We start from the raw sequence: 26,271 nt of genomic DNA, 5'->3' as shown, positions 1-26,271 counted from the left end.
TTTTAGCATTTTATTGTCCTTTACTTTCTATTTCACATTGAGGAGGTTTTTTTCTTGATTTCCTCACTGTCCATCACTCAATCTTAAACTGACACAGCAAATCCTCCAGTGGCATCAAATGGCATGCCATGTTTCAGCCAAATTCCAGACAGTTTGCTCCTCATAATTTATCTAGGATGAAGGGAATAGATGTGTTGTGGCCCTATATAGATTTGGGAGCCTACTTAGTTTTGAAATGCTAGGAAGAAGAATTTTTTATAATTTTGTTTCATGGAAGTGAAAATGCTCAGGATTACTAGTTTGTTGATCTAAATTAACTCAGATGAGATGAATTCTATTATTATTTTAAATATTCTGACTCTGCAAAATATGGATTAGAATCATTAGAAGAATACAGATTCTACAGGCAAATATAGCTGGGACAAAAATTTCCAAGAGACATACTAAGCATTTACCTTCTAAATTATTATTTATTTGAAAAGGATCCCTGATTCTATTAACCAGTCAACTGTGACTGAGATTTTGTCAGGACATACCTGCTTTTGTTGTTATATGTCTCAGTTTCCACATTTGTCTCAGCTACCTGGCCGGAGTTACATAATTATTCATGTATCAGACAATATATATGTGACATTTCTTACCTTTGAGAAGCTATAAATAGATTCTAAGAGTTATTCATTATATTAAGCAGCCCACTTTCTGGTCAATTAATCAGATAGTGAGAGTGTCTTATTTTGACTCTTATAAAAAATTTTATTTCTAAACTATTTACAAATATACCATGTTAATTCCACTCTCTACCTACAGCTGAAGGCTAATTATCTTATGTGATCCCCAACAGTCAAAGTGATATTTACTGTAATGGTGAATAGTGATATTACCTTCTTGCTCCATATATCTACTGACTCCAAAGGCAGCCACCACCTCATTTGCCATACAAAATCTTCATTAAGTACTTATACCATATTAGACTCTAACAACATTGTACTAGTTTCATTATAAAACCAACACATCCATGGCATGTAAAAGCCTATTCACTAAGGTTTAGAGTAAGTATATCACACAATTGTATACAATGTTTTGTAAATCTAAAGCCCAGTGCAAACAAACAAATAAGACAAAAACAGATGACCACAGTCAAGGATGTAACTGGAGCTCCAGACCAGCAAACACAAAAACTAGGTCAATCTCAAGAAGAAAATTTCACTGATCATTACCAGAAATATTCACATTGTCTTGATCATCCCAATGGGACACCAGAAGTAGCTCATCCTTTGGGGGATTAAGAGTGGTCCCAACACTCAGGTGCTCATGAGTCTCTATTTATTCAACTTGGGACTTTTCCACTCCAGAAGCCAGACTACACCCCATAGCATGGTGCCCTGCAAAGACAGATACTCATGAAAGATGTCAGAGATGGGAGGAGGAGATATGTTGAATTAACGAATAACTCCTTTTGGCTAAATTCCATAAAGTGACTTCTTCCCCTGACTTACTTCTCTAGGGTGACATCCTTGACCAAAGCTGAACACCCTGGAGGCACTTCTCCCAATTCCCATCACACTCCATGCTCCTCCCTGTGATAATACAGATTGATAATACACTGTTCCCAACTGTGAACCCCCTGAAGGCAGGAGTTGACTTTATCTATTTCTTATTCCCACTTCAATAAATGTCACTAAATGAATAAATGAATGCTTAAGTTCGGTTAACTGCCTTGGTTCTCCCATTGACCAACAAGAACTGAGTCCTTCCTGAACAGGCCTGAAAATGCTATGTAACTGAATATCTTTTCATGAATCTGATGTGTGTAGGGTGGGGAAGAAAATAGGACTATTGAGGTGCTGCCCCCAAACCTCTACTCTCAGACCATTCTCTCCCCCTTTTCACTCTTGAGAAAGCACAACCACCACTAGGGAAGGTCTGAAGAAAGAAAGCATTTAAATTGCAGTATTTCCTGCTTCACTTGTCCCCATCTTTACAAACTTTCTTGATCCTGCTCTATTCTAATGTGCTCAGCATGTCTGAAGCAATGGATTTAATGAAAAAGACCAGGAGTGAGGAGATAATCCCATTACATAACAGTTTAAATCAACGAAACCTGAGAACTGATGTTGTGCCATGATGTGAACTCTAACCAGAGTACCAAAGACTGGGCTTCTTTTCTGTCAATAAAAGTGGCAGTTCCCCAGAAACACACACACATACGGACATACATGTTCACACACCCTACCTGCTTGGTTCAAGGTAAAAGCACTGGGCTATATGTCACAGAAACTGAATTTTCTTGCTATGATAAGTTGCCAAAAACCCTGACCAAGTTTTCCATATAGTCCCCAACTACAAAATGAGGTTATTGTAGCTACACACTCTCCCATCCACTGTGTTTATAGAATATCTGCCAGCGATTTCTAGTTCCAATTTTTGATATCCTTGTGTCGACTCTAGTATTGGGAAAAGAAATGGTGGAAATTCTCCAAAATAAAGCTCCACTTTCATCTTGAGAGAAGAAGGAACAGAGTTTTAAAATCAAGTAAGTGACATAGAGTGACAAAATGCCAAAGAAGAAGGGAAATGCTATTCTATTGTCATAAGCAGCAAAGGACAATGAACCAGAGAATGAACCCTAAGCAAGAGAAAAATAAGTCTTAAGATATTTAAATACCAATTTGTGGATGGAGGTTTGAGAAGTATGGCCATAAAAGCTTTGCTCATCCTGTGCCTCATTTCTGTCATCCCTCTTGCTTGAAAACATCGCCCTGCCACTGAATCCAGGAGAGCTGGGCCGAGTTGACCACCATGGACTCCGAAACTTTTTTGAAAACTTGCGTCTTAAATATCAAATTATTTTCAAAAGACTTTTTTTCTTAAAGCAAAATCAGAAGTAAGACTAGATAAAAAAAAATTTGTGGTAAATTCATATAATGGACTACCCACTTGGCAATAAAAAGGAACAAACTAATGAACGATACAAGCAACAACATGTCTAAAACTCAAAAAACATTACGATGAGCAATAGTCAAACACAAAAGTATACACATGGCAAGATTCCATTTATATAAAGCATAAGAACTGGCAAAATTAATCTATGATGACAAAAATGAGAGAAATGGTTGTCTGGTAGCGGGAAGGGTGGCTAAGTAGAAAGGGCAAAAAGAAAGTTTTTCAGGTGATGGAAGTATTCTAGATCTTAATTGGGTGTTGGTTACATGGGTATATTCACTTGTCAAAACACATCAAAATGTATACTTAAGATCCATCCATTTTACTGTATGTAAATGTACTTTAATTTTAAAAATTCACAAGCTTATTCACCACTAAGCTCCTCTTACCTTTGACTAAATCTAGGAAGTCTAATGACATAAGGGGAAAAAACATCAAATTCCGGGAAAGGAGGACCTGCAAAGTAACCCCTGTCTTCTCGCTTTCCAGCTCTATCATCTTGAGCAAGTAAGTTAACATCTCTACTCCACATTTTCCCCATCTGTAAAATGGGAAAACTCTATTAACCGTCATTTTGAACAAAATACTGTAAAGATAAAATGCCAATAGCATACAGAAAAATGCCTTGTAAATGGTACAATGCTATATACAAAAAAGATGAAGGAAATCATTATTCCCCAAATTGGGGTGGGGGTGGGGAAAGGGACTCTATTAGGGAGCACTCCCACGGGGATTATTTTGATTTATGTGATGATTTTCTCTTTCCACCATTTTGAAACACGGATTTCTGCAGCTGATCAGAGGCACTAAACCAGGAGCTCACATTTGGCCTCGATTTTTCCTTACACGTACACACACATACACGCACTCCTTCCACAAGCTCAGTCTGCTCTCACTTGCTCTAGCTACTCTGTCTGCTTTGCAAGGTGCCCAATCTGCATAAACCGTGAGGATAAATCAAGTAGGCAATGAGAAAAAGGCAACAAACTACAGCCATGGCCAAGGTGCAAAACCTCACACCATGAAGGACAGGTCATTAGGCCCTGCTGAGAGTTAAGGAGGTCACCTTGCTTAAAGTGGACTTGGTCACAGGAAGTCGCCCATTTGTGGCAGTCTTCTCTGCCTCACTCCCCTCTTTGCTTCTCCCCCCACCTGCTCTTTTTGGAGAGTTGTTTACGTGTTCCCTGTACCTCCCTCTTCCCCTGCTCTTGCGTCCTCTCCCGCACTTTCTCTTTCTCTCTAGGCTGGGTTTAATTTGACACCTTGAGCTTTGGTAACGAGGTGGGGAGCAGAGCAGCCACAGCGGAATTCATTAGGCTCAACACTGCAGGGCCCGCTCTCTGTGCGTTAATGACATCGGAGGGTAGGGAAACGAGACAGCCACCACGCGAGATGAAATAAACATGAGGACTGTCAGCAGTGACAGCCTAAGCAAAGGGGACAAAATGAGCCAGGTAGAGACCTTTCCCCGTCCGCACAATGCAAACCGACAGCTTGCAAAGCCCCCCCTCCCCACAACCTCCCCCTACCTTACCCAAAGCTGAAGAGCGAGTAAGAGGTAGGGTGAGATGGAAGCATGGATGGGAAAGAAGGAAAGAAAAGACAATGAAATTATCATCGTTTTAACATACAAATTTCATTTATCAGTTTAATAGTGGCACAAACCAAATTCATCACCCTCTTTCAGAGACAGCAGGTACAAGGAGGTTGGGGGCGGGTCTGGGCTTGCTACGCCTGGCGTCTTCTTTCCTTCCTCCTCCCTGCCTTAAGCTCTCTTGGCTGATTTTTTTTCCTGAGCAGCATCATTGCCCCCACCTTCACCCACTATAACTCCATCTCTCCCTGTTACTAAAGGGAGCACTGGAAAGAGAAAAAGAAGGGAAGAATGAAAGCAGAGGTGGTGGAAAAGGAAGAGAAACGCCGGCTCCTGTACATTTTCTTTTCTTGAAGGGCGGGGGAGGTTGACAAAAAAAATTCGGGCAGCATGTACTAGACCATGGAGCAGAGCAGCATGAGCTATATCCAGACTGAGCAAAGTCCTGAATGTGTACACCAAGAGGAGCAAGGGCCCTGTCCCCAGTTGGCAGTTATCAAGAGGGTTCACTGGCAAGGAAGGTCTTAGGGACTGCGATGACCTTCTCTTGTCTACACAACGTGGGAGGAACAAATTGGCTGTAGCCAAACTAAGTCAAGGCCTCCTTCTCTTCCAAAGGAAATAATCCTATATCCATAGGAGCAAGGAGAAAGCCTCCTTTCACTGCACTTGCCTAAGAGAAAGGGGACTTCGCCACCTCCAAAAAGAGCTGACTCCACATGGTTGGCCACCATGTGCAGCCCAGGGTTGGTATCTGCAATGCTACATTCTCCCAGTTGAGTCTGTAGATCCACACAGCCAGAGTAGAGAGCTTCTTCCATGCCCCTTCCCAGAAAGCTTCAACTCTTTCTCATCCCTTCTCAGGCAGAGGACGTTAGTGAGCCAAAGCTCATACTTTAAAAGCAAATACCGTTGTTTTCTTTGGCCAGGGACTGCTCAAGCAAGGTTTTCAAAGAACCCTCAAAGCTGGCAATATTATTATGAGCAGAGAAAAGAAAGCCATCGTATTTTTATTAACTAGCATTAAAGGGAAAGTATGTGAAGGCTGGATCAATGACAGAATTCAAACTTAGAACAGACCCAGGATGGTCATTTTGAGTTGCATGAATATGTTTGCCCTATCACACCTTTCATAGGAGCGGGGGGCAAAAAAAGCTAACTTGCAAGTCTGCTCCAGGGATGTGAAAGATGTAGGAAGACAGATGCAGAGGAGTAGGAGCTCCTTATGCTTGAAGCTACTGGGTGGTGATCTAAGAAGCCAAGTGGCCATGACTCCAAGCCACAGGTATGCACAACTGATCTGAGAAAACTATGTGTTTGTTTCACATACTGGAAAAAAATTTAGAGATTTGAGGTGTCACAAAATAGGGTCTAAGACAATTTGGTCAATCACGTCTTGAGTTTAAGACCTAGGGAGTCCCAACAAAAATTCTGTCTACATTCTACACTGAAAAGGTCTTAGTTCTTCATCAGAAAATAGTTAACACCTTCCTTCCCTAGGTGGTGTGAAAATAGGTGAGTTAGCACCTTCTACTAAGCATTACAATCCCCGAAGGAAAGCAATCCACTAATAAAAGTACTTTAGAAGTGTTTTACATTTAAGAGACTAATTTTGTTTTAAGACAGAAAATATGATTATAGAATGTTTTGTTAAGGGAAGAAGCCACATACAGTCCGTTTGCTCTGGAAGGCATTAAGTGAAGTGATTAAGAATATGGCTATGTGAGAAGACAGAATAGACCTGCAGGGCAGTATTACCACACTCTAGGATGGACCATCTGAAGATGGGTCCAGGAGTCCATCATGAACACAAAGATCACACCACAGAGGCCTGCCATATTAAAACAAGAGAAGCAGAAAGCTTAAGTCATGTCAGTGACACCAAAGACACGACAGTTAAACAAAAAGCATGTTCCCCATATTATTCACATTCGGATTGGCCCATAATTTTATTTCTTTTGGCCCAGTTCTAATTTCAAGCTCTCCCTGAGGCTAGAGGTCCCTGCTTATTTGCATGTTTTCATTACACTACAACGCCTTGCTCAATCTCAAAAATCCCCTCCTAGGCTGATTTCTGCCCTCGTATTTTCTCACCTATCTGAAAGAAGCAAGTCAAGGGCCTTCCCAGCAAGAAGAGGCAGCTGAAAAACCAACGTCTCCTGTCACTCTCAGAAGCAGTGAGTACAGTGGGAAGAGGGGGATGGCTATAACAGGATTGATCCCTTTCTCCACTGTTTACAAGTTTTGGGACCCTGGGCCAATTATTTAGCCTCTCTGGGCCTCACTTTCCTGTTCTGTAAAATGCAGAGTACACCACCAACCTCTGTGCTACACGCACCTTCAGTATGGTTAAGTGTAATATCCCCACAACAGTGCCTGACACGTGGTACATGCTCTTTCAATGGGAGCCAGGTAGCGCGGAAAGTGCCCAAAGAAATTGCTGTGATAGTTCTCAAGTTTCCCAGCCTTGAAGTATGTGAAAAATGAGCTGCATGAGCCAAATTATCTATACTTCCTACAAGAAAAACCTATAGCTTGATAACAGCAAAGCAGAGTTTGAAATTCCCTTCCCTCCACTGTTCATCAGGAGAAGCACTTACAACCAGGGCCCCAATAATAAGCCCTTCCTTTCCTCTCTTTGGGCATTCTCAATCTCGCCTCCTCTAATCACCCTCCCCAGTTCCCCACAGCAGTACTTTACCACCTTGGAGCACAACACAAGAAGCTGGGACCCTTTGAGAAAATACGAATGCTCAGCAGCAGCTCCCAAAGGTTCCGATCTCATTTTTCCAGGATGGAGCCCAGGCATTGGTGGTATTTTATAAAAGTTCCCCAGGTAATTTTAATGTGCAGCCAGAGTTGAAAAAAACCACTCTGTACCAAATACACTCGTTATTAAAAGGTTTATGCATAACATTAAAAAAACATTTTTATTACCATAACGACTTGGTGGGAGTGTTAGGCCTGCTCACCTAAAAGCTAAGCTTCTCAGCCTCCATGAAAGATCAGACCTGGGAGGGGCCTGGAGGGTCAACTAGGTCACCGCCATATAGTGGAGGAGGCTCAGAAAGGTGAAGTGACTTTCCCTAATACCCAGCTTATTGGTAGAGATGGATTCCTCCCCGCAGAGCCGCAGGTCTTCATGACCCGCTTCCTCTGGCTCAAGGGTTATCTCTGAGGTCTGAACAGCCAACTTCTATTCCCTCTTCTTTTTCTTCCTTTTTTTCCCATCTTGCCTAGTGTTTCCTCAACCACTGGCCTTGTTCTCAATCTTTAGTGCCAAATGCTATCAGTTTGAAGCGTTCCATATAGTGCCCGGAACTTTGAGAGGAAAGGTGCCATGAAAATCTTAATAAACAAATAAATAATTCATACTAGGTATTGGTCTATTCTCTGCATTACTGGGTTTCAAACATTTCTTAGAGGCAGACTCTTACCCACAAAGTCAAACAAGTAAAATCCATGAAACAGAAGTGCAGGGGTTGAAGTTGGGGTGGAAGCCCAGAGCCTCAAGGGTTCAGCCCCCACCACCGCCAGGAGGACAGCCGTGGGGTGCCCCCCACCCTTCCTGGGCCCTGAGGGGCATGGATTGAAAACTACTGCACCACAGGACACACAGTTGTATCGCGTGTTTACGATGGGCAGCCCAAAAGATACAATTTCATTACATTACGCATCCTCACATTACACATCTTCATCCCCCCACCCCCCCAACAAAAAAAACAAGAAAAAGAAGGCATTTGTTGAAAAACAAGTACACCTCTGTGAAAACTGCATGTATTGCAATTGGGTTGTAAGAAAAATAAAGAGACATGGCAGTGGTCGGGTCTGTTCAATTCACTCAATCCTGAAATAAGATTTAAGTCCCCCAAGACTATCAAAAGATCTCCCTCAGCAAGCAGGGACTCTCCCTAACATATGTGTAGTGTGCATGCATGCATGCGTGTGACTCTGTTACCTCCTCTGAAGACTTAGGGTCCCCAAGCCCTTTTTTCATTCAGAAGAAATGAGTAATGGAGAACAATTAGAAGCCAGGAGAAGCATCCACAGGTCTTTGGCAGTCAAGAAAGAGACTGCCCCTTCCTGGTAGTCAGCCTATAGAAGAAACTCTAAAATCCACCTTCAGGTTGACTCCTTAATTTATGTAGCTGTCAATGACAAGCGTTCCTACTGTCGATCAAACCAGTTATGCAGCAACAAGTACTGATTCAGTGGCTAAATTTGCCAAAAACATCAGATTGATTATTTTCAATGATTTTCCTAATGTAGATGAGGTGAGGATTACAACAGAATTTTTTGTTTGTTTCTTCACTTATTTCTTTAACCACCCTGTGCTCCTGAATCCATTTCTCCTTCATTCTGCTCCAAAGAAATTCCGGCTTGCTTAAAGACTAGGTCTGAACATCTAGAAGGCTGTCAAGGAAAGAAGGCAGAGATAGAAAAATAAAATCTCTTCAGATTTGCATTTTGTGTTCCTTGTCAAAGCACTTTCTTTTACTTCTAGTACCTCCATGAGGCAGATGTCATGCTCCCCATTTACAGATGAGACGACTGAGGCTGAGAAAGGTGAAATGACTTGCCCAAGGTCACACGGTCTGTATCCTAGAGCTCGGCTCCAAGTCTACCACTCCTAAGTGCAGCGCTCTGCCCACCACACAATTTCTGGCTCAAAATTCAAAGCGTTCCCTGTTAACCTCTAACGAAGTAAGTCAGAAGTCACTACAAAACTTGAATTCAGCAGGGTCCTGCCACCATGGTGGTGTCATTTCTCCCCAGTCTAATCTTACCACCACCGTCCATTTCTCCACTGAAATATTTGCACATTAATTGGGAGTAAGGTACGTATTAGAGGGTATATATTGTCAAGAATAATGGGCCATGAACTACTTTCACAGGGCCACTTACTTCGCCCTTAATATTTCAAGCCCAAGTCCTTCTGCCATCATTTTTCTCCCACCTCTTGCTCCAAATTCTTTTTGCTCACCCCCCTTTATACTGTTTAGCCCTACCCACTCCCTTCCTCTCTGCCTTAAAATCGAACAGCCATGGAGTTTGTTCAGATTCCCTATTCATCAAGGAAATGAATTCCATATGCATAATTCATTTCTTTTGTGAACTTTTTTCCCCTGCAGGGAGTTAATGCTCCCCAGCGCATTGGGAACAGAGACAGTGACAGAAGGATGAGAGAGCAAGGGGGCAAAAATGCCTTTCCCCATGTAACCGGGACAGATAAGGGCCAAAAGGTCTGGCCCCGCTGGCTGACACCTTGAGCTCCACAATTTCATCTCGCCAAAAGGAAGGGGTACCCTGTGCTGGTTATTAGGGGACAATAGGCTTCGTCTTCAAGGGTGAGTAGCCCAGGGAGTCCAGGGGCCTTGTGAGGCTGGAGGCCTTATTTCCAAACCCAGTGGCTGACTCTGGGTAGAAAGAAATCGATAGAGCCCTCCCACTCCTTTATGTCTCTGCTCATATTAAAAACCCAAAACTAAACAAAGAGATATACACCGTGCCCAATGCACCATGTTTAACAGCTGTTGCATTTGGAGAAAAAGCAGTCCCTAGTCCAAAGTCAGATTTGAAAAATGGCTTTATTAAGAGAAAGATTTACTGTATATGAACTCCAAGACTAGAAAGTGGAGGAGGAGCAGCTGAGAAAGACAGATCTGCCAGACGGAGAGCCCAACTGACTCCACTGGCTGATGTTACCTTTTGGCAAGATACACTGACCCACACGACGTCCTGGAAGTTCCAGGCCTTTGGTTATTAACTCTTTAATAACAGTTTAGAGTCCCCAAACTTCAAACTGGCTTGATAAATGGCAGAAAAGACTTTATGGCCAACATGGTGATTTTATTCTGGCACAGTTGATTTCAGAGAATGTATGTCACTTAGCATCTTATTGAAATTTTTTTTAAAATCCATCTTTCTTTTCTCTTTTTAGCTTCTGCCTTCCTCCATCTCTACTGGAAAAAAAATGGCTGAAAATCATTTTAGATTTGGGAATTCTTGTGCCTGATTTCTAAGGCCACTTCATAGTTTAGAATCTGTATCTTGGGAAAGAAGATCGGCTGGCTACCTTACCGGTTTAGGATCAGCACAATTTTATACATAGCTCCTAGAATGGACTGGCTGGAAGATGCAGTTTAATAAGGAATCACGAAATTTCAGTTGTTATTTACTTTTTTCTCCGTGTGGTTGGATATGGACTAGATAGACGAAGCCAGCCAACTGGCAGAAAACAGAAGTGGATCCACCAATAAACTGAAAGCATCAGAAATTTTACTGTGATTCCTATAGGATTCCCTTGTAAAGACAAATAAAACCCTCAATGGCTTTCATCTAATATATGAAACCAGAAAGCAGCTGGCCAGCTTTATTTTACCATCCACTAGAAGCACAATGCCAAAATAAGCACTCCATACAGAAGCTAGGGTATCAACCATGGATACGTGAGTTATAAATCAAATTGCTCAGTTGTGTTTGGGGCACTAGAGAGAGGGCCCTAACCCGGGCCTCAGAGAGCTTATGGTCTATTTAGGAAAGAACAACTTGTGAAGGGCATAGTAAAGTTAAAGTGAATCCAAAGAATATAGAAATATGTAAGTGAGCCAAGTGACTCCCAACAGTTAGCAGCGATTCCCAGATACACCCTGTCTAGGAGCCATCGGACCATGGAGGTTTCATGCTTTGGAGTGGATGGACACGTGTTTGAACTGTAACCACTACTTGCTAGCTATGTGACTTTGGACATGAATTTAACCTCCCAAAACTCTTCTGTAAAATATTTGCTATAATTTCACTTTTTCATAGGATGCTTGTAAGAATTTGATTAGATTGAGGTATATGAAATAACTTGCTAGTAAGCCCAATAATGTATGTATGTAACATATGAATAAGTACCCAATAAATTATAACTTTAAAAAAGGTACTTGCTCATTTAACCATTGGAAACAAACATGGTGATGCAAACTGACATGGAGACAGAAAAGATGACTTGGCACAAAGTGGGCACTCACATTCTGGAACTTAGCAACAAAAATGCTTCCTTAACTGCATATATTTGCTTCTTATATAGATTAGCTAGAAGGTGAGTCAAAGAGAATAAAGGAAGTCAACCCCTTCACCAAAACCCAAGCTTTTCCGTCTTATTCCGGAGTGTATACCTCTGCATCGTGCCCTTCATTTCTGCTAGGTGGAACCTCCACCTATATTCTATCTTTCACCACAAGACCACATCAGCATTGCTCTCCTTCCTATACTAAATCTGGACAGTAAGTGGCATCGCCCTGTCACAGGGGTACGGAGAACGTCTGCAACGCCCCATTTAACTGCTCTGTGCTCCTATCTTCGGGCTTCATTAGCATATTTCAGCAGTGCCTTGATGGATGAAGATAGATGGGGGAACATCATCCTTGGTGAAATCACTGTTTCATCAAGGTTAAACCAGCCTCGAGCTTCGCCACCTCCCTTTGTTTGGCTAGGTCTCTAATAACAAAATTAACGGCAGAATTAATGCCCAGGAGGCTCCCAGTGAAATATACTGATGCCCCCAGAATAAAGCTTTATCCTGGACCTCCAAGTTTATAATCCATCAATCAGTTGCTTCCATATTTTATCTTAAAATAAAACATCACTTCCATCACAGCAGAAGCCCGCCTCTCTATCGTTTCCTCTGAAACAGCTGGGCTGGGCGAAAGAATAAGAAGTGGCCTATTACCTTAAAATCATCACAGTAACTCCTGTCAAAGCAGAGAACAGACATTTTGTATCATGTCCTGTCTCCACCACTAGACTGTGAGCTCCTTGAAGGCAGAGAGGTTTTTCTATACTTCCTTCTAACATCTCCTAACGTCTATTGTTCTCGGAGGTGAGTAGCATATATTCACTACGTCTTTGCTGATATTAAAGGAACTGTGTTCGCCATGATAAAAATACCTAATCAAATCAATAAATGCATACCGAACACCTGCTGTGTACTAGGACTTTATAAGACAAGGTTGTAATGCCAATCCTTAGGCCTCAGGACCACAGCAACTGCCCCAACAAGTTTCAATTCACTCCTGAAAGATTTTCTGTCTTAATCAACCACTGAGACATACTTGGGTAGTTCTCCACATGACAGTGGAGCGATGCCCCAAATGTCCTAGTCTGAGACCAAACTTTGGAGTAATGTAGGTGAGAGCCAGGTGAAATATCTGGGGCCTATTTTTACTTCCATTTCTTATTCATAGTCACATCCCCTCGGCAAGACACTTCCACTCACTGGGACTCAGTTTCCACAAGATAGAACAAGACTGTACTCAGTTCCCTCCCTTCTGAAGTGAGGTGACTACCACCTTCTCATGCACACTCCCTCAGACGGATGGTGATGGACATGTGGAAACGCACATAAGCACCTCTGAAAAATAGACCAATAGAAATAAACAGTACTAGAGACGGGGCTTATCATGTGAAAGCAGAATACTGCTAACCTCTATCTTAAAATAATTTCCTAACAAAATAGAGGGAGGGAGAAAGAGAGAGGGAGAGGAAGAGGAAGTAGGAAAAGGGGAGAGAGGAGAGAGAGAAAAGGAACAACCAAAAAGCAGTATGCATGTTCTATAACTAATCAAAGTACTTTATCTCACCGGACCTCAATTTTCCAGAAGTACTTGTGAGGATCAAAGACTTAGAATTTATCAAGTCTTCTAACTTCCTTAAAGGAAGGGTGTTAGCTGAATACCAAAAGTCGCTGTAACCATACAGAAACAAACACAATATGTGATATTTATCATGGAAAGGATACCAATCCACAAGCACACACCATTTGGAGGGTGACAGCAGACAATAAAATCTCCTTCCTCACAATGCTCTCTGACCAGAATAAGAACTGGAATTCTTGAAATCCACTGGGGAAGACACAGAGCCTTGAAGCTGTTCCTCAGGCCTTGTTTCTTCTTCATTATGTGCCTACCCAATGAACAGCTGAGAGAATACCTCTGAGCCAGGCTGGGGCTGAGGCTGCACCACAAGCTGCCTTTGGTAGTAACCAAGGCTTCTACCAAGAGTCTCACAGAGAGAACCACATGAAACCAGGCCACAAGAAGGCAGGTCATTTCCAGATAGAACCAAGTAGGAGGCAGCTGAGGAAGCATGTCTGCTAGGGAAAAAGGCCTAATTGCTGTACTGGTCTCTATCAGGTCACTGGGTGTCCTCCTGGCCTGAGCTAGTTTCCTGGGTGCCATAGTGGGAGCCACTGCACCCCTTTAACAATGAAGAGATGAGTGTGTGGACCCCACCCATGTCTCCTCTCCTTCCCTCTCATATCTTCTCTCTCCTTCCTCCCTGCCCCCAACTCGCAAGTAAAACGCTAAGACGAGTATCACGAGTCAGCAGTGGCACACGGCCATGGAATGCGACAGTCAGAGGCAGCTCAGAGAGGACACGACTGAAAGAACAGGTGGTGTGGAATTTTAGAACCACACTGCTTTTAAACTTTCTGCTCAAAGTCCCAGAAGGGCTGCTCTGAGGGGATGGTCTCTCCCTGCACAGAGAACAAGAAACAGCCGAGGACACTGGCATCCTGGAGAGGTTATAACTCTGAGAGCCAGAAGGGCTCTGAGAGACCCAGGCCCTCCTTTGACAGAGAAGTTAAGCTGTTAACAGTTGTTTGTCTGGAAGATTGTGCCTGTGTTTGCTTCAAGACACAAGTAACCAATGAAAATAAGTACATACTGTCCTTCACGCTAGTGTCGTCACATCGTTCCCAAGGATCTACGTTGGGCAAGGAGCAATTTGCTGACTGGAGCACTTTAGAATAGTCAAAGGTGATAATTCCCGACCCTAGACCTACTTACTCTGAGAAATAGGTCAACATTATCATCATCCTTACTGGCGAAACTGAAGAATGAGAGCGCTTAGCAGGACTTCAATGAGCGAGGCAAGGTGGGAACCAGGAGCCTTCCCCGTTGGAATCCCTCTGCCCCTCCGCAGGGTAACAGACATACTAATAGACATACAAACATAGACATACAGAAGGAACAGAGAAGTCACAAGGCCTTCTTTCAACCCTGCTGATCCACCTACCTCACATAGGCTCCCAGAAGCCACGCTGCAATCTGTCCAGAGGAGACTCACTAATATGGCAATTTTGAAGTCTAAAGTTCAAGTCTCATCCGCTCCTAGAACCTTCTGACTCCACAGTGACTTTCTACACTACTCCATCCCCTCTGGCTTTGCCAGGGGCTTCATGTACCCCATTAGGCCCTAGGATTTTGATCCCATCTTGGAACCAATGGTCTCTAGGACCCCAAACAAACAATCTCATTGTTCTGTATTACTGTCTCATCATCTGTGAAATGGGAGCAAACCATCCTGATTCTGTAAGGATTATCTAAGAAACCACTAAAAATAGATTAATACCTTCCAGGCTCCCTAGGAACCAAGTCAAGCATCAAAAGGAGGGCAGTCTTGTCTTCTCCAACCTAAATGGAGGGAAATAATGGCTCTTCACTTCAAAGGCTAAGACTGAAGACAGAATCCAAGAGGTTTAAGTGTGTACTGAATAGGCTGCGACAATGCTTGTCTTCTTCTCCTCACTTCCTGCTCTTTAACCACTGGGAGGAGGCTAACAGCAACAAGTACTTACACTTGCTGCATGCCAGATGTGCCAACAAACATGCCTTTTTGAACCGTCAAGCCACTCTGTGAGGCAGATATTGCTATCCCTTACAGACAAGAACACAAAGGTTCGGGTGGACCAAGTGGCTTGCAGAAAGCCGCACCATTGGCAGGCAGTCAAAATAAAGATTGAACCAGGGTCTTCTGACGCCAGGCCTGTAGTTTGGGCTGGCCAATTCAACTCCTAGAGACAGAAAACAGGCAGGCAGTACTTACTCACCCGAGAGGGGTAGGAGAAAGCACAGACTCACTCCCTTTTCCCACTGCCAGATAATATCTTCCTTAAGCATTCAGCTGCAAACACTCCCAGTGCTCCATACACAGAACCGCCAAGAAGAGCAAAGGCCGGCCCTCTGACCCAGGAGGCCTGTGCCAAGCAAGCATCCTTGGCATCTGTAGTGCGCAGGTGACCTCACTGAGGAGTGTCACGTGTGAGAGGTGCTGGTCAGAGCTGGGAGAAAGGGCAAGCTAGCAGGGATGGCCTGCCTTTCTCTTGCCTGCTTTGTTCTTCAGTCCCCAAAGAACAATAGGTAGTCACGCTCTGCTCCTCTTGTCTTTTTCACATTGTGTGTGTGTGTGTCTTTATCAGAAAATTGACTGTTTCATATTTTATTCACACGTGCGGAGTAAAGGCTCACCAGGCTCAGTAAAGGCAGCATCCAGAGAAGTCTGGGACTTTTCTAAGATTCCTCTTCTGGCTTAACAGCCAACCTACTTGGCCTGTTGTGCACAATAACTTCAAAGGGGAAACTGAGGAATGCTGTGCAAAAATCAGCAATCAGCCCTTGACAGTTTGGAAAGTAATTATTTTAAAGCCTGCACTTGTGTATTTATCCACCGTGGTTCACCAGGGTTACCTACGTCTCATTGTGACTAGGGCAGACAGCGACCCACGGAAGCCATCTGTATTTTCCAGCAGACCAAACAGGAAGAGGCGCAGAAATCTGCGTAAGTGACCACGCTGCCGCTGTTGCTAGGCAGCACGATTATGTCCATTCTCTGCTGCTTGGCAACCAGCATTTCCCATCACATACACACACAGCCATAGCAGCAGCACAAGTGCCCTGAACTGTTGTCTTCCAGCTTGCAGAGAAAAAGGCTGAATTTCAAGGGAGGTTACAAGTATTAATGGACCCCCCGCCCCCCGCAAAATTCCACTGATAGCCAGATGGCCCCTAGAGCAAGATGGTCCCATTTAATCGGAAAGTGTCCCTTTGGTAACACTTGAATTTGTACCCAATGGTTGCACAAATCTTCTACTGAGAGCAGTGACATGCCAGAAAGATGAGAAAAGAGACTGAGTCAGCAAGCTTGAGCTTTTGGAGGAGAAATGCTGTGCTGTCTGCCCCATACCTTCAAAAAATTCATTGGCAGAATGATCTTTTTCCTAGGATCAGCCGTGTTGTGGACTAGGCTAATGTAAGGGGGCCATATACCTTACATGATGATGCTTCCTTCTGTGGTCCCCAACCAATGTCAGTGGAACTTGGCAAGCCCCTCCTAACCGAGGGCAAAACTGTCCTACAGTCATCCTAACCTCATTGGTCACAATCTGTCAGCTCCTTAATGGCAGGGCCAAAGTCATCAACTTACTGTTCAAATCAAATAGCTGCCGACTGTAAAACAGGACGCCCTCAGCCCACCTCCTGCCTTTGGGTGATAAAGAAACAGATGCCCCAAATCCCACTGGAAGCTAGCGTCCCAGCAGGCACTTGAACTCAGAAGCCCTTGGCTTCTAGTCAACTGTCTCGGCCACTCTAAGACCAGCTCCATTGTTTTCAGGCTAGACCCACATAAGAATCACATTAATTCAGTTTTTCTTTCGGTTTTCTTTCAGCCTAACTTTTTAATATGTTCACCTTTCTAATAGCACCTTTAAGAGGGACAACGTAGAATTCTGCTCTGCCCACCAGGGGAAGCAGCCCCTTAATATCATCAAGGGCAGATGTATTCTCTTCTAAATCTCTCCACAGGATTTTAGAAAACTCTCCAAACATCGTTCCGATTCTACTCTGAAATCAGTGAGATCATCCAAAGTGATAACCTCATCGGTATTTCACTTTCTTCTCAGCCCCAGCTGGAGAATTTTTCCCCTCATTAAAATTAACGAGGTCAGTCTCCCAAGCTCAAGATACTGAGCACTCCTGTTGGTGGAGTTTTGTTTCTCAAATCGAGCTACAGTTCTGTAAGTGCAAAGTTATACTAAGCATCATTTACTTTATTGCTGCGTAATAAGAAACCAAAATGGAAGTCCTCAGCTATCCTCCTAACACAGCCTACACTCAGCAGCCACAGGCAAACACACGCAGACCACACATCCCCAACTCGGCCCGGGGCTCCTCGGCATTCTGCCCACAAAAGGAACCTTACTCCAGTTTAGAATCGACAGCTTGGTGGAAAAAATAATAAACTCAGGCCTTCTAAGTGGCCAAGGATCTAGCGTTACAGCCAATTTGAGAAGAAAGACACAGTCTCCCTGGGCATTTGACAAAGCCACGGTGTCCGTGCGTAAAGTACTACAGGGTAAAAGGAGGTGAGCAGAGGGGAGGATTTCTGTCCCCTTCTCAAGCTCTTCTCTGCAGCCAGCAAACAGGTGACTAGATATCCAAGCTTAATGTGACCTTAGTCAACAGTCATAAACGCTCCAGGCCCACCAAAAATCAAGGGGAAATACTACGTCATCAAATAAAAGATGTACTCAACACTACATCTCTGGTGAAAGAAAGGGAGAGAAAGGATAAAAATAAAAAGCCAATATCATAAATGAGGTGGAAAGGCACTTTATGAGGGAACGATACATACATATATCTCATATGCCAGAAACAAGCCACCCTGTTCCAAACTGGAGTAAGATGCTTCCAAGATGGTCACGTACAGAGGAAAACAGCCCTGTTTCAACTCACTCCTTCGGTTCTCCCTTCAACTTCCTTCTCCTTGGTTAGCCCAACCAATTTTGGTTTCTCCCTCTGTCTCTGTAGAACTGTGTTTCAATAAAAATAAAATCTAACTGTAACTGAGACCAAAAGGGAAAAAAAAAGCAAAAGAAGATGCTGGGGGCTAGGACTAAAGTCTGGGAGGGGGTGCCCACTGACTCTAAGCCACCAGATTTGTCAAGGCCCATTTACCCAGGCAGGAAAGGGGGGCCCACAACTCCCACCGTAGGCTGATCAAAGTCCAATCAGAAAGTACGGGAGGAAGCCGGCCTCATGTGACCCAGCAGAGGAAGCCAAGTCTAAAGAGAATGAGCTGTGCTTGTGAAGAAGGTGCACCCAGACATCTTCACTGAGCGTGCCAGAGAGGGGGGAGGGAGGGAGAGAGAGAGGGAGAGAGGGAGACAAGGAAAGAACGGGCAAGGGAGTCTATCTGAAGCTGCATCCTAACGAACCTTAATAAGTTAATGCAGAAATCCTCCCAAGGAGTCTGCCTATAGGAGACGTTGGTCTCTCCTGAATCAGAATCTGTTATGTTGTAATATAATAGATGTAAATTAAAACAGAAAATCTATCATGCCTCTAATGTACCCTGATAGCTGAGTATGTGGATCCGTCCGAGGAGAGGCACCAGGAGGAAGGGTGATATATGGCGAAGCTGGATGGAGGGTGAAAAGCGTGGCGAGACGAGCGGGAGAATGGCGCAGCCCGCTCGCGCTCCTCAGACCCAAGGGCAAGAGACGAATAAATGTTGATTAGTGTTGATTTTGTCCGACAAACGCCTGTCGAGTGACAGTTGGGCTAAGCTGCACTGAAAGAGAACCATTAATCTTGGTCTGGTTTAAGTAGAGTATATTAATTTGTGTCATTTTTACTAAGTCGCACTGAGCAAGGCCTCTTACTGCTTTGCATATGACTGCTTTCGTGGTTTAGCCCAGCTCCCCTCCCTCCCCCCACCACTCCCCTTCCCCCCCACTTTTTAAAACAGATACCATGGTGGCAGCGGTGGCAGCAGCAAATTCAAATGACACAGCAGGGGAGCAGGGCACTGAGAGCTCCTCTCTTGGATTAAGAAAATAAACTCCCAGGGTGTTGGCATAGCAACAGCATTTCAGATGAACTGCTATATATTCAGTGATTAATAAATTAACATTTTTTACAGTTGTTCCTCCTTTCCTCCCCACCCCCCACCCTCACTATACCCCACCACCACCACATACACACACTTCAACCTTGTCTCCGTTGCATCTATTGCTTCCTAGAAGACCAAAGAAAGAAGGCTCAGCGGATTCGCAGCCTAAGAGTTAACTCCTGCCCACAGCTGCCATCTCTAAAGACAGACAACATGGGCTCTTGTCACCTGTGAAGCTGTGAGACGGCTGTGGGGCCAGTGGGCAGACCCTTATGGAACCACGTTCAACAATGTACATGGACCATGGCACTCTCCAAGATACTGACAGCAGCAGGCCCAGCCCCAAATGTTTGGGCCTTTCTAAGTCCTGACAGACTACGGAACAATTAAGAGGCATCGGGTCTCCCAAAAAAATACAACCCTCTGAAACAAAGACCCTAAACAATGTCCAAGGGAGTCCTGACCTCCCACTATTGTGCTACATGAAAAGGAAGTTTGCGCGCATAGGATGGCAGTGCATTAATAGGAAGCTGACACTTCCCTTTTGAGCTTACAGTTGTCCACCAGACACCCAACAAATTTGGACAATTCATATTCCAGGAGCGGAACCCAATTAGCATTGTAGGAGGAGGGGAAGAACAAACAGATATTAAGCTCTGCCATGGCAGCCTAATCCAGACAGTTTTGACAGTAAGTTCAAAAAGCACACTCTTTTCAAAGCCTTTAAGGCAGTTAGGAAGAAGGAAATGGTAAATTTCATTTTCCATAGCAGTCACCTGTACCAGTGCTTGAGCATAACCATGCACAGTCCAAGGTGAGCCCCATCAGGTGTAGAACCAGGCTGGGTCCTGTGGAGGGACAACCTCAGCCCTCAGGAGACACACGGCCATGACATCCTTGGAGGAGCCTCTGGCCAAATCGCCCAGCAACCCACGATTATGGGCTTTAAGAAACCAAGAGGAAGAATAGTCAGTGAGCCACTTAGAAGCTATCTCTAGACCAGAAGAAGGAATAGACTCATTCTCGACAGGTCCAGAAAACAAAGTTGGCACGAGGGATGAGCTTTACAGGGGGTGGTGAGCTGGCTTGCCAGGAGGCGGTGCTACAGAGAGCTGGATAGCCATTATCAAGGACTGTTACAAGGGGGTTCCTTCCTCAATTAAATGTGAAATTAAATTATATAACCTTTTAGGTAGCTTGAAGCCACTGCTGAGGATGAAGGAAGGAAATAACAACAACAATATACTATGAGGCTTAACATGAGCTAGGCACTGTTTCAACTGCTTTATGTATATTAACTATTAGGGAGATAGGTACGAAGATAGTACTATTATTCTTCCTATCATATAGATTAGGATAATGAAGCAAAGAGAAATTAAATAATAGATCAGAGTCACGTAGCATGTAAGTGGCAGAGCTGAGTTTGTGGGCACCAGCGATTCAAACCCTGGCAGTCAGAGTTCAGAGTCCACGCTCTTAGCTACTACACGATGAGGTACTCCATTCAAATTCTACCAGCTCCAAGAAACAACCCATAGTGAGACCCCTGAATAATAGTAAAATGGATCTGGCAATGAAAACACTAGTAATAGAAAATGACGTGATTATTAATATAAGAAGAGAGAGAGAGAGAGAAGACGGCCCTGAAAAGTAAAAATAAGTTAGTCAACACAACTCATTTGAGGACATGCCACATTGGGAGTGTAGTATAGTGGACTTACTATCAGGAAAATTGTTTTTGAGTCCCAGCTATGCCACTAACTAACTGTATGAACTCAAGTGAGTTAATATCCACTCTGGGTTTTCTTCTCTGTAAAACAACCAGTTGGGATTTCTAAGGTCTCTTTAGTTCTTAACACTGCATGAGCAAGTTTAGGGTCCAAGCACCATAAAATCAATTTCCCACTTTTTAAGTTATTCCCAGAGTCACCCTAATAACATCCTCTTGTGTCTCCATTTTTGTCCTTTCACCACCATCAAATTTGTGGAGGGCACCAATGAGTTCATGGTTCCATATCCTCCAGACCATAAACATCATGCATGTCCAATGTGTCTATACCATTGACTCTTCCTAGTCTATTAGTCATTAGAAAGGCCTGGCTATAAGTGTGTTGGGGTGATTGATATAAATCAACAGATTGAGAAAAAAACCAAACATAGGGTTTGAGCAGTGTCGAATCCATAGTGGGCATTCTGCCTATGCTATACTAATAGGACATCTATAATTCCTGAAATTTATTCACGGATTATGAAAACCTATACACTCAAGGTCATAGATTTTGGCTTCTCTCCCACTCCTACGTCCAGTAGAAAAGCTGTGCTGTGAACCTGAGGACAGGAGCACCAGGTCTCACTTCTCTGAACTCAGAGCCTCACTTCTTCCCCACTCTTCCTCTGAAATCAGAATACCTGAGATTTTAATTCCTTGGGAGAATGAGTAGCACCATAGGAAAGGGAAAAAAAAAAAACATAATGAAGATGAAGGTAGGGCACTAAATGATATTTCCCTTCTTGTAACTCCAACCCCAGTGCAGCCATGTCAATGAGGTGCTGTGAGGGCCGTTAATGCTGAGGCCAAGGCAAGGTCCTGTGGTTTCAGGGCAGAAGGGTGTTAGGTCAGCCCCCAGTAATCATGATGATAACAATAACAATATTAGTATTTGTCCAGAGAGGGTGAGTGTGAAGGGAATCACATTAAATCCAAGAGGACTCAGATAAAATGATGCTAAGGGTCAGACTGAATCTAACAACAGCCTGTGATTTGTGGCTCCGCCACCACTCTAATTTGCCTCTCTCCGGCTGATGGCCCATGAAGGTGAGGGGTGTTATTGAGCGATGCCCAGGCTCAGCTGGTGGAACAAGCAAGTCACAACACTGCTCACCCGCTTCCTGACTCTGCTGCAGCCACACTAGCTTCCGAAATATTGTCTTTAAATATGAAAACAGTCAAATGTGGATCAACTCTGTTTCCAACTCCTTGTTTTGTATTATTGTCCTTCATTTGCTACAAAAGCTGATCTATCTTGGTGATTTCATATGCATATTAACCACTTTCCTCTTGTTTGTTTAACGTATATCTGTGCAAATGTCTGTCTACAAGAAACAATACGTCTTGTTTATATATCATCTACTGTGGATTGTAAACAGTAATGGCAGGGACTGTCTTTTTTCTATCACACTTGTAAATATGCCCGGAGGCTAAGCAGCTTCTCCAATAAGTAAAATAAATAATGAATTAAGTAAGTGGACTTGTCACTCCTTAGGTGGATTATTTATGTTTTACACCTTATCTCAGTAAAAGGGTCAACGCAGAGTGATAGCTTTTACTTTCCTCTTTTACTTCATTTCTTGTCCCCCTCCTCCAGCTCTCATGATTTTATTTCTTGAATCTGAGAGGTACGTTTTCTGGCTTCTCTGTGTTGTTTACATCCAAAGGCATTTAAGTTTGTTCAAAAAGCACTTTGAACACTGCAGCAAAGAAATTGTCTCTCCCACTGTGTTTATGAAACTATTTGTTTTATTTTTACCAGAACTTTCATCTAGCACTTAAGCCAGATGGAGGCTTTTAAGGTGTCTTAAAAAAATAATAATCATAACAATAATAAATGAGACAACAGTTATGAACATTAACTTACAAGAAAAAGAAGAAACAACTCTCTGTGTTAGTAAGGTTAATCTATTGCTCCTTCCTCTCTCGACCCCAACACCCCAATTTCTTCCAGCTCGCTAGATGGATCTCCCCTCTGCAGCCCAAGTGTTGCTATTTCATAATCTGCTCTGTCAGTGACATCATACTACCTGAAAACCTGCTGGAAATGACAAAGTTACCTTCACGGTAAGATGAGACTTGCCGACTCTCAAGTTTTTGTGTGATGATGCCAAATGCTTGCCATTCTTATTTTACTCTGAGTTGTGGAGGAGGGAATTAAGCACATTAAAAAAGCAAAGATCCAAAGACTGCACAAGACAGTAATTACCTAGTACCTAGTGGCGGCAACTCTTCAGAGGAAATGTGGGCTTTGAAATCAGAGAAACCTGAGTTTGGTCACTTACTAATCATAGAAGAGTGCACAATTTATTTAATCTCTCTAGGGCTCAGTTTCCTTATCTGTCAAGTGGGGATAATCATTCTTTCAAGGTCATTCAATGCACTTTACAGAGATTATCTCATTTCACCTGCTTGAAAAGAGCCCAGGGAATGTTAGCTTTCTCTTCTCCATAATATTTGGGAAATAGAAATATGATATCAAATGGAATATTATAGTGCTACCTAGTTGATAGATGGATTAATGGCAAATTGCTAATTGCTACAGGCAACTTATATACAAAAGCTGCACAAATACGCTGAAATATATGAACACAACACCACTTCGGGGGTCAGAAAGCCCAAATGAAGATCTAAAACAGAGGATGCCCTGTCTCCTAAAATGCCACATTACCCAGGCATACAAAATACCTCAGTCAGACTTAAAAAATTCAGAAAAGAAAAATATATTGAGGATTCTTTTTAACGTCATCCAAGAATGGATTATACAATCTTTCTATGCCCATGCCAAAAGACTCTCAGATGTGAATTCTTTTCCCTAATAAAAATCACTAAGGTTGGCAATGTAGCATTCCACAAGCATCCCCCACCCATTGATCACAAGCACTGGCTTTTCTAATGACTTTGTAAAATGACACTAGGAAAAATTTTACATTGTTCTATTCACCTTCCTGAAAACATGCTTTTATTGATAGCATCTCTCATATCATCTGTGATTTTTGGCATACTCATTCACACTGTCTTTCAAAAAAGAAACAGTCAAAATATTGCCCATATAAAATATATAAATATATGTAGTCATATATAGAAGCATCCCAAATGTGGGTGAAATAACAGATTACAGGAACTCCTCCTACCTTTTATCAAGGAGGTGGCAAGCCAACATTTTGTTGGAAAAAGAATTGAGAAATTTAGGGGGTACAGCCTCACCACTTGCTGACTTTTGCCAAATGATCTCATCACCATGGCTACACCTATGTTTTACAGAAATGGCACTGCAGTTCGATGGGAAATTAGCCTGACAATAAAACCTTTTGAATAATTTCTGTTTTAGAGAATCAACTAATTGTGGCAAAGTTGAGGTCCAAGTGGGGACCAGGAGACATGAGTTTTTATCTCACCTGCATCACCAAAGGCTGTGACCTCAGCTAACCACATGACCTTTTGCACCTCAGTTTCTCTATAAATGTAATGAGTGGGTTCGACTCACTTCTATGACTCCTTTCCAACACTCACAGTCCATGAGTCAAGGCAAGAGAGTCTGCTGGAAGAGGAAAACCTTAGAGACACATAGAGAGAACCTAAAAATACACATAGTAACCCGTAGAAACTGTGCCTATGAGGGAATTCCAAAGAGGGCTTTGATATACAGAGGACTTTCCTCACCCTTCTGTCTGGTCACAGTCTTTATTATGCAGCCAACCAAGGGGACTCAGCTCTCTATTTAACTCAGAATGCTTAACATTAACATTTTCTTTTCAATTTTTAGATCATGAGCATCAGCTTCTTCACATTCCTTAGAAGACAGGTCCACGGAGACATGAAGAATGATTAATGTAGCGACGGCCACTGCAGACTAATAGACAGAGCTTCAGACATAAAAGAGAAAAAAGTGCCACAGATGACCGGGATAAGGGCCCCAGCCCTGGCCCCAGCTGAGTGTTTGAGGTCAGACCAAACAAGCACTGACTTCAAGAATCTTGCATGAGGTTGTCATTCTCTTCCACCCTAAGCAAGGATGGAACTGTTGCCATGGCAACAAAGGTACTTGAGAGGGACATGAGCAAAGGGAGACTTAAAAAGAAAAAGACAATATGTGGCCTAAACAAAAATACGTGACGGTGTAAGGGGTGCTGTAAAGCCTTTATTGCCACTTGTTAAAGAAGACCTGTATAGCTCACTCGTGAGTAATAAGGCGGTCAACCCAAACTAAGGCACTAAAAATTTTATAGCACCCCACATATCATACATATCTAGATAGAGAGAGAAACAGAGAGATACACATATAAAGGATCCCTGCCGATAGACTCACGAACACACAGGCAAATGTTGCTACTGATTCTACAATTGCCATCTTCTAACAGAGTCGTTAAATTTACCAGTATCCTTAATTTATCAGCTAGCAAATTCCACATCCCATCAATTCAGTTCTTAAAAGGTTCAGAAAGCTCAGCAGCAATGAGAAGGAACAGTGATGGTTTCACAGGGAGTGCAGACCAGCCAGGTGCATAAAGCTAGGATTCCCAGGTCTCATGGTGACTCCACAGCTAATTTATTATTTCACAGTTGGATTAAATGCTCCCTACTGCCATCAGGGATTGTCAAGGTGACTGTCGGGCACTTGAAGAGCAATGACCATTGCAGCAAAGTACAGAAGATAAGAGACTGCTGTGTTGCATGTCTATATCCCTTACCTTACCCGAAAAATCCATTCCAAGAGTATCAATTATATACTGATTGATAGACTCATTAGAAGACCATAGGACTATAAGATTTAGCGATTTAAAGCAAACCTTAGAGCAGACTTTTAAAAACATTTTTGTAACGTGAATAATGACTTTTTAAATTTCTTCCCCCAAATTTAGTTTCTTACGAGTTTTCTCAAAGGGAGGTACACATAACCCAGGAGATTCCATTGCACACTGTGCTAAGAACAGATGTCCCCAAAAAGCAATGGACGCACTACTTCTCTCAGTCGCCTGAGTCTAAAACAGGTACAGAAAGATGCCTTCTGGGGGCCCATGCTCTATTTACCATAACACCCAGCTAGCAGTTTCAAATGTACGGTCACAGCAGGAAACCAGCGTGGCTAAACTCAGAGGCCTGATCTTGCCCACCTCTAAGTACTTCATAGTGAGAGGTGAGAAAAAAGAAGATTACCTGGATGACAGTGCCCCAAGCTCTTTGGAGAAAAAGTACTACAGAGACGCAATATATTGGTATTTTTATTTCTACTGAGCCATTTCTG

General features: G+C 43.1%; 1 protein-coding gene across 6 annotated transcripts in view; it reads right to left on the bottom strand.

The window, feature by feature from the left end:
* PBX1 (PBX homeobox 1) overlaps positions 1-26,271 on the bottom strand; it is a 309,416-nt gene that overhangs the window by 220,714 nt on the left and 62,431 nt on the right. Inside the window, exon 1 of one of the 6 annotated variants that reach the window (XM_046681661.1) lies at positions 15,417-15,531. The exons of the other annotated variants lie outside the window; for them this stretch is intronic. Within the exon in view, the coding sequence (XP_046537617.1) occupies positions 15,417-15,486 (70 nt within the window). The 5' untranslated portion in view covers positions 15,487-15,531. Of the gene's footprint in view, positions 1-15,416; positions 15,532-26,271 lie in introns of those variants that run through there. 6 annotated transcript variants of the gene reach the window in all.

This window comes from Equus quagga, chromosome 13, assembly GCF_021613505.1.
Source record: "Equus quagga isolate Etosha38 chromosome 13, UCLA_HA_Equagga_1.0, whole genome shotgun sequence".
NCBI lineage: Eukaryota > Metazoa > Chordata > Mammalia > Perissodactyla > Equidae > Equus > Equus quagga.
This window is presented reverse-complemented; position numbering and strand designations above follow the sequence as displayed.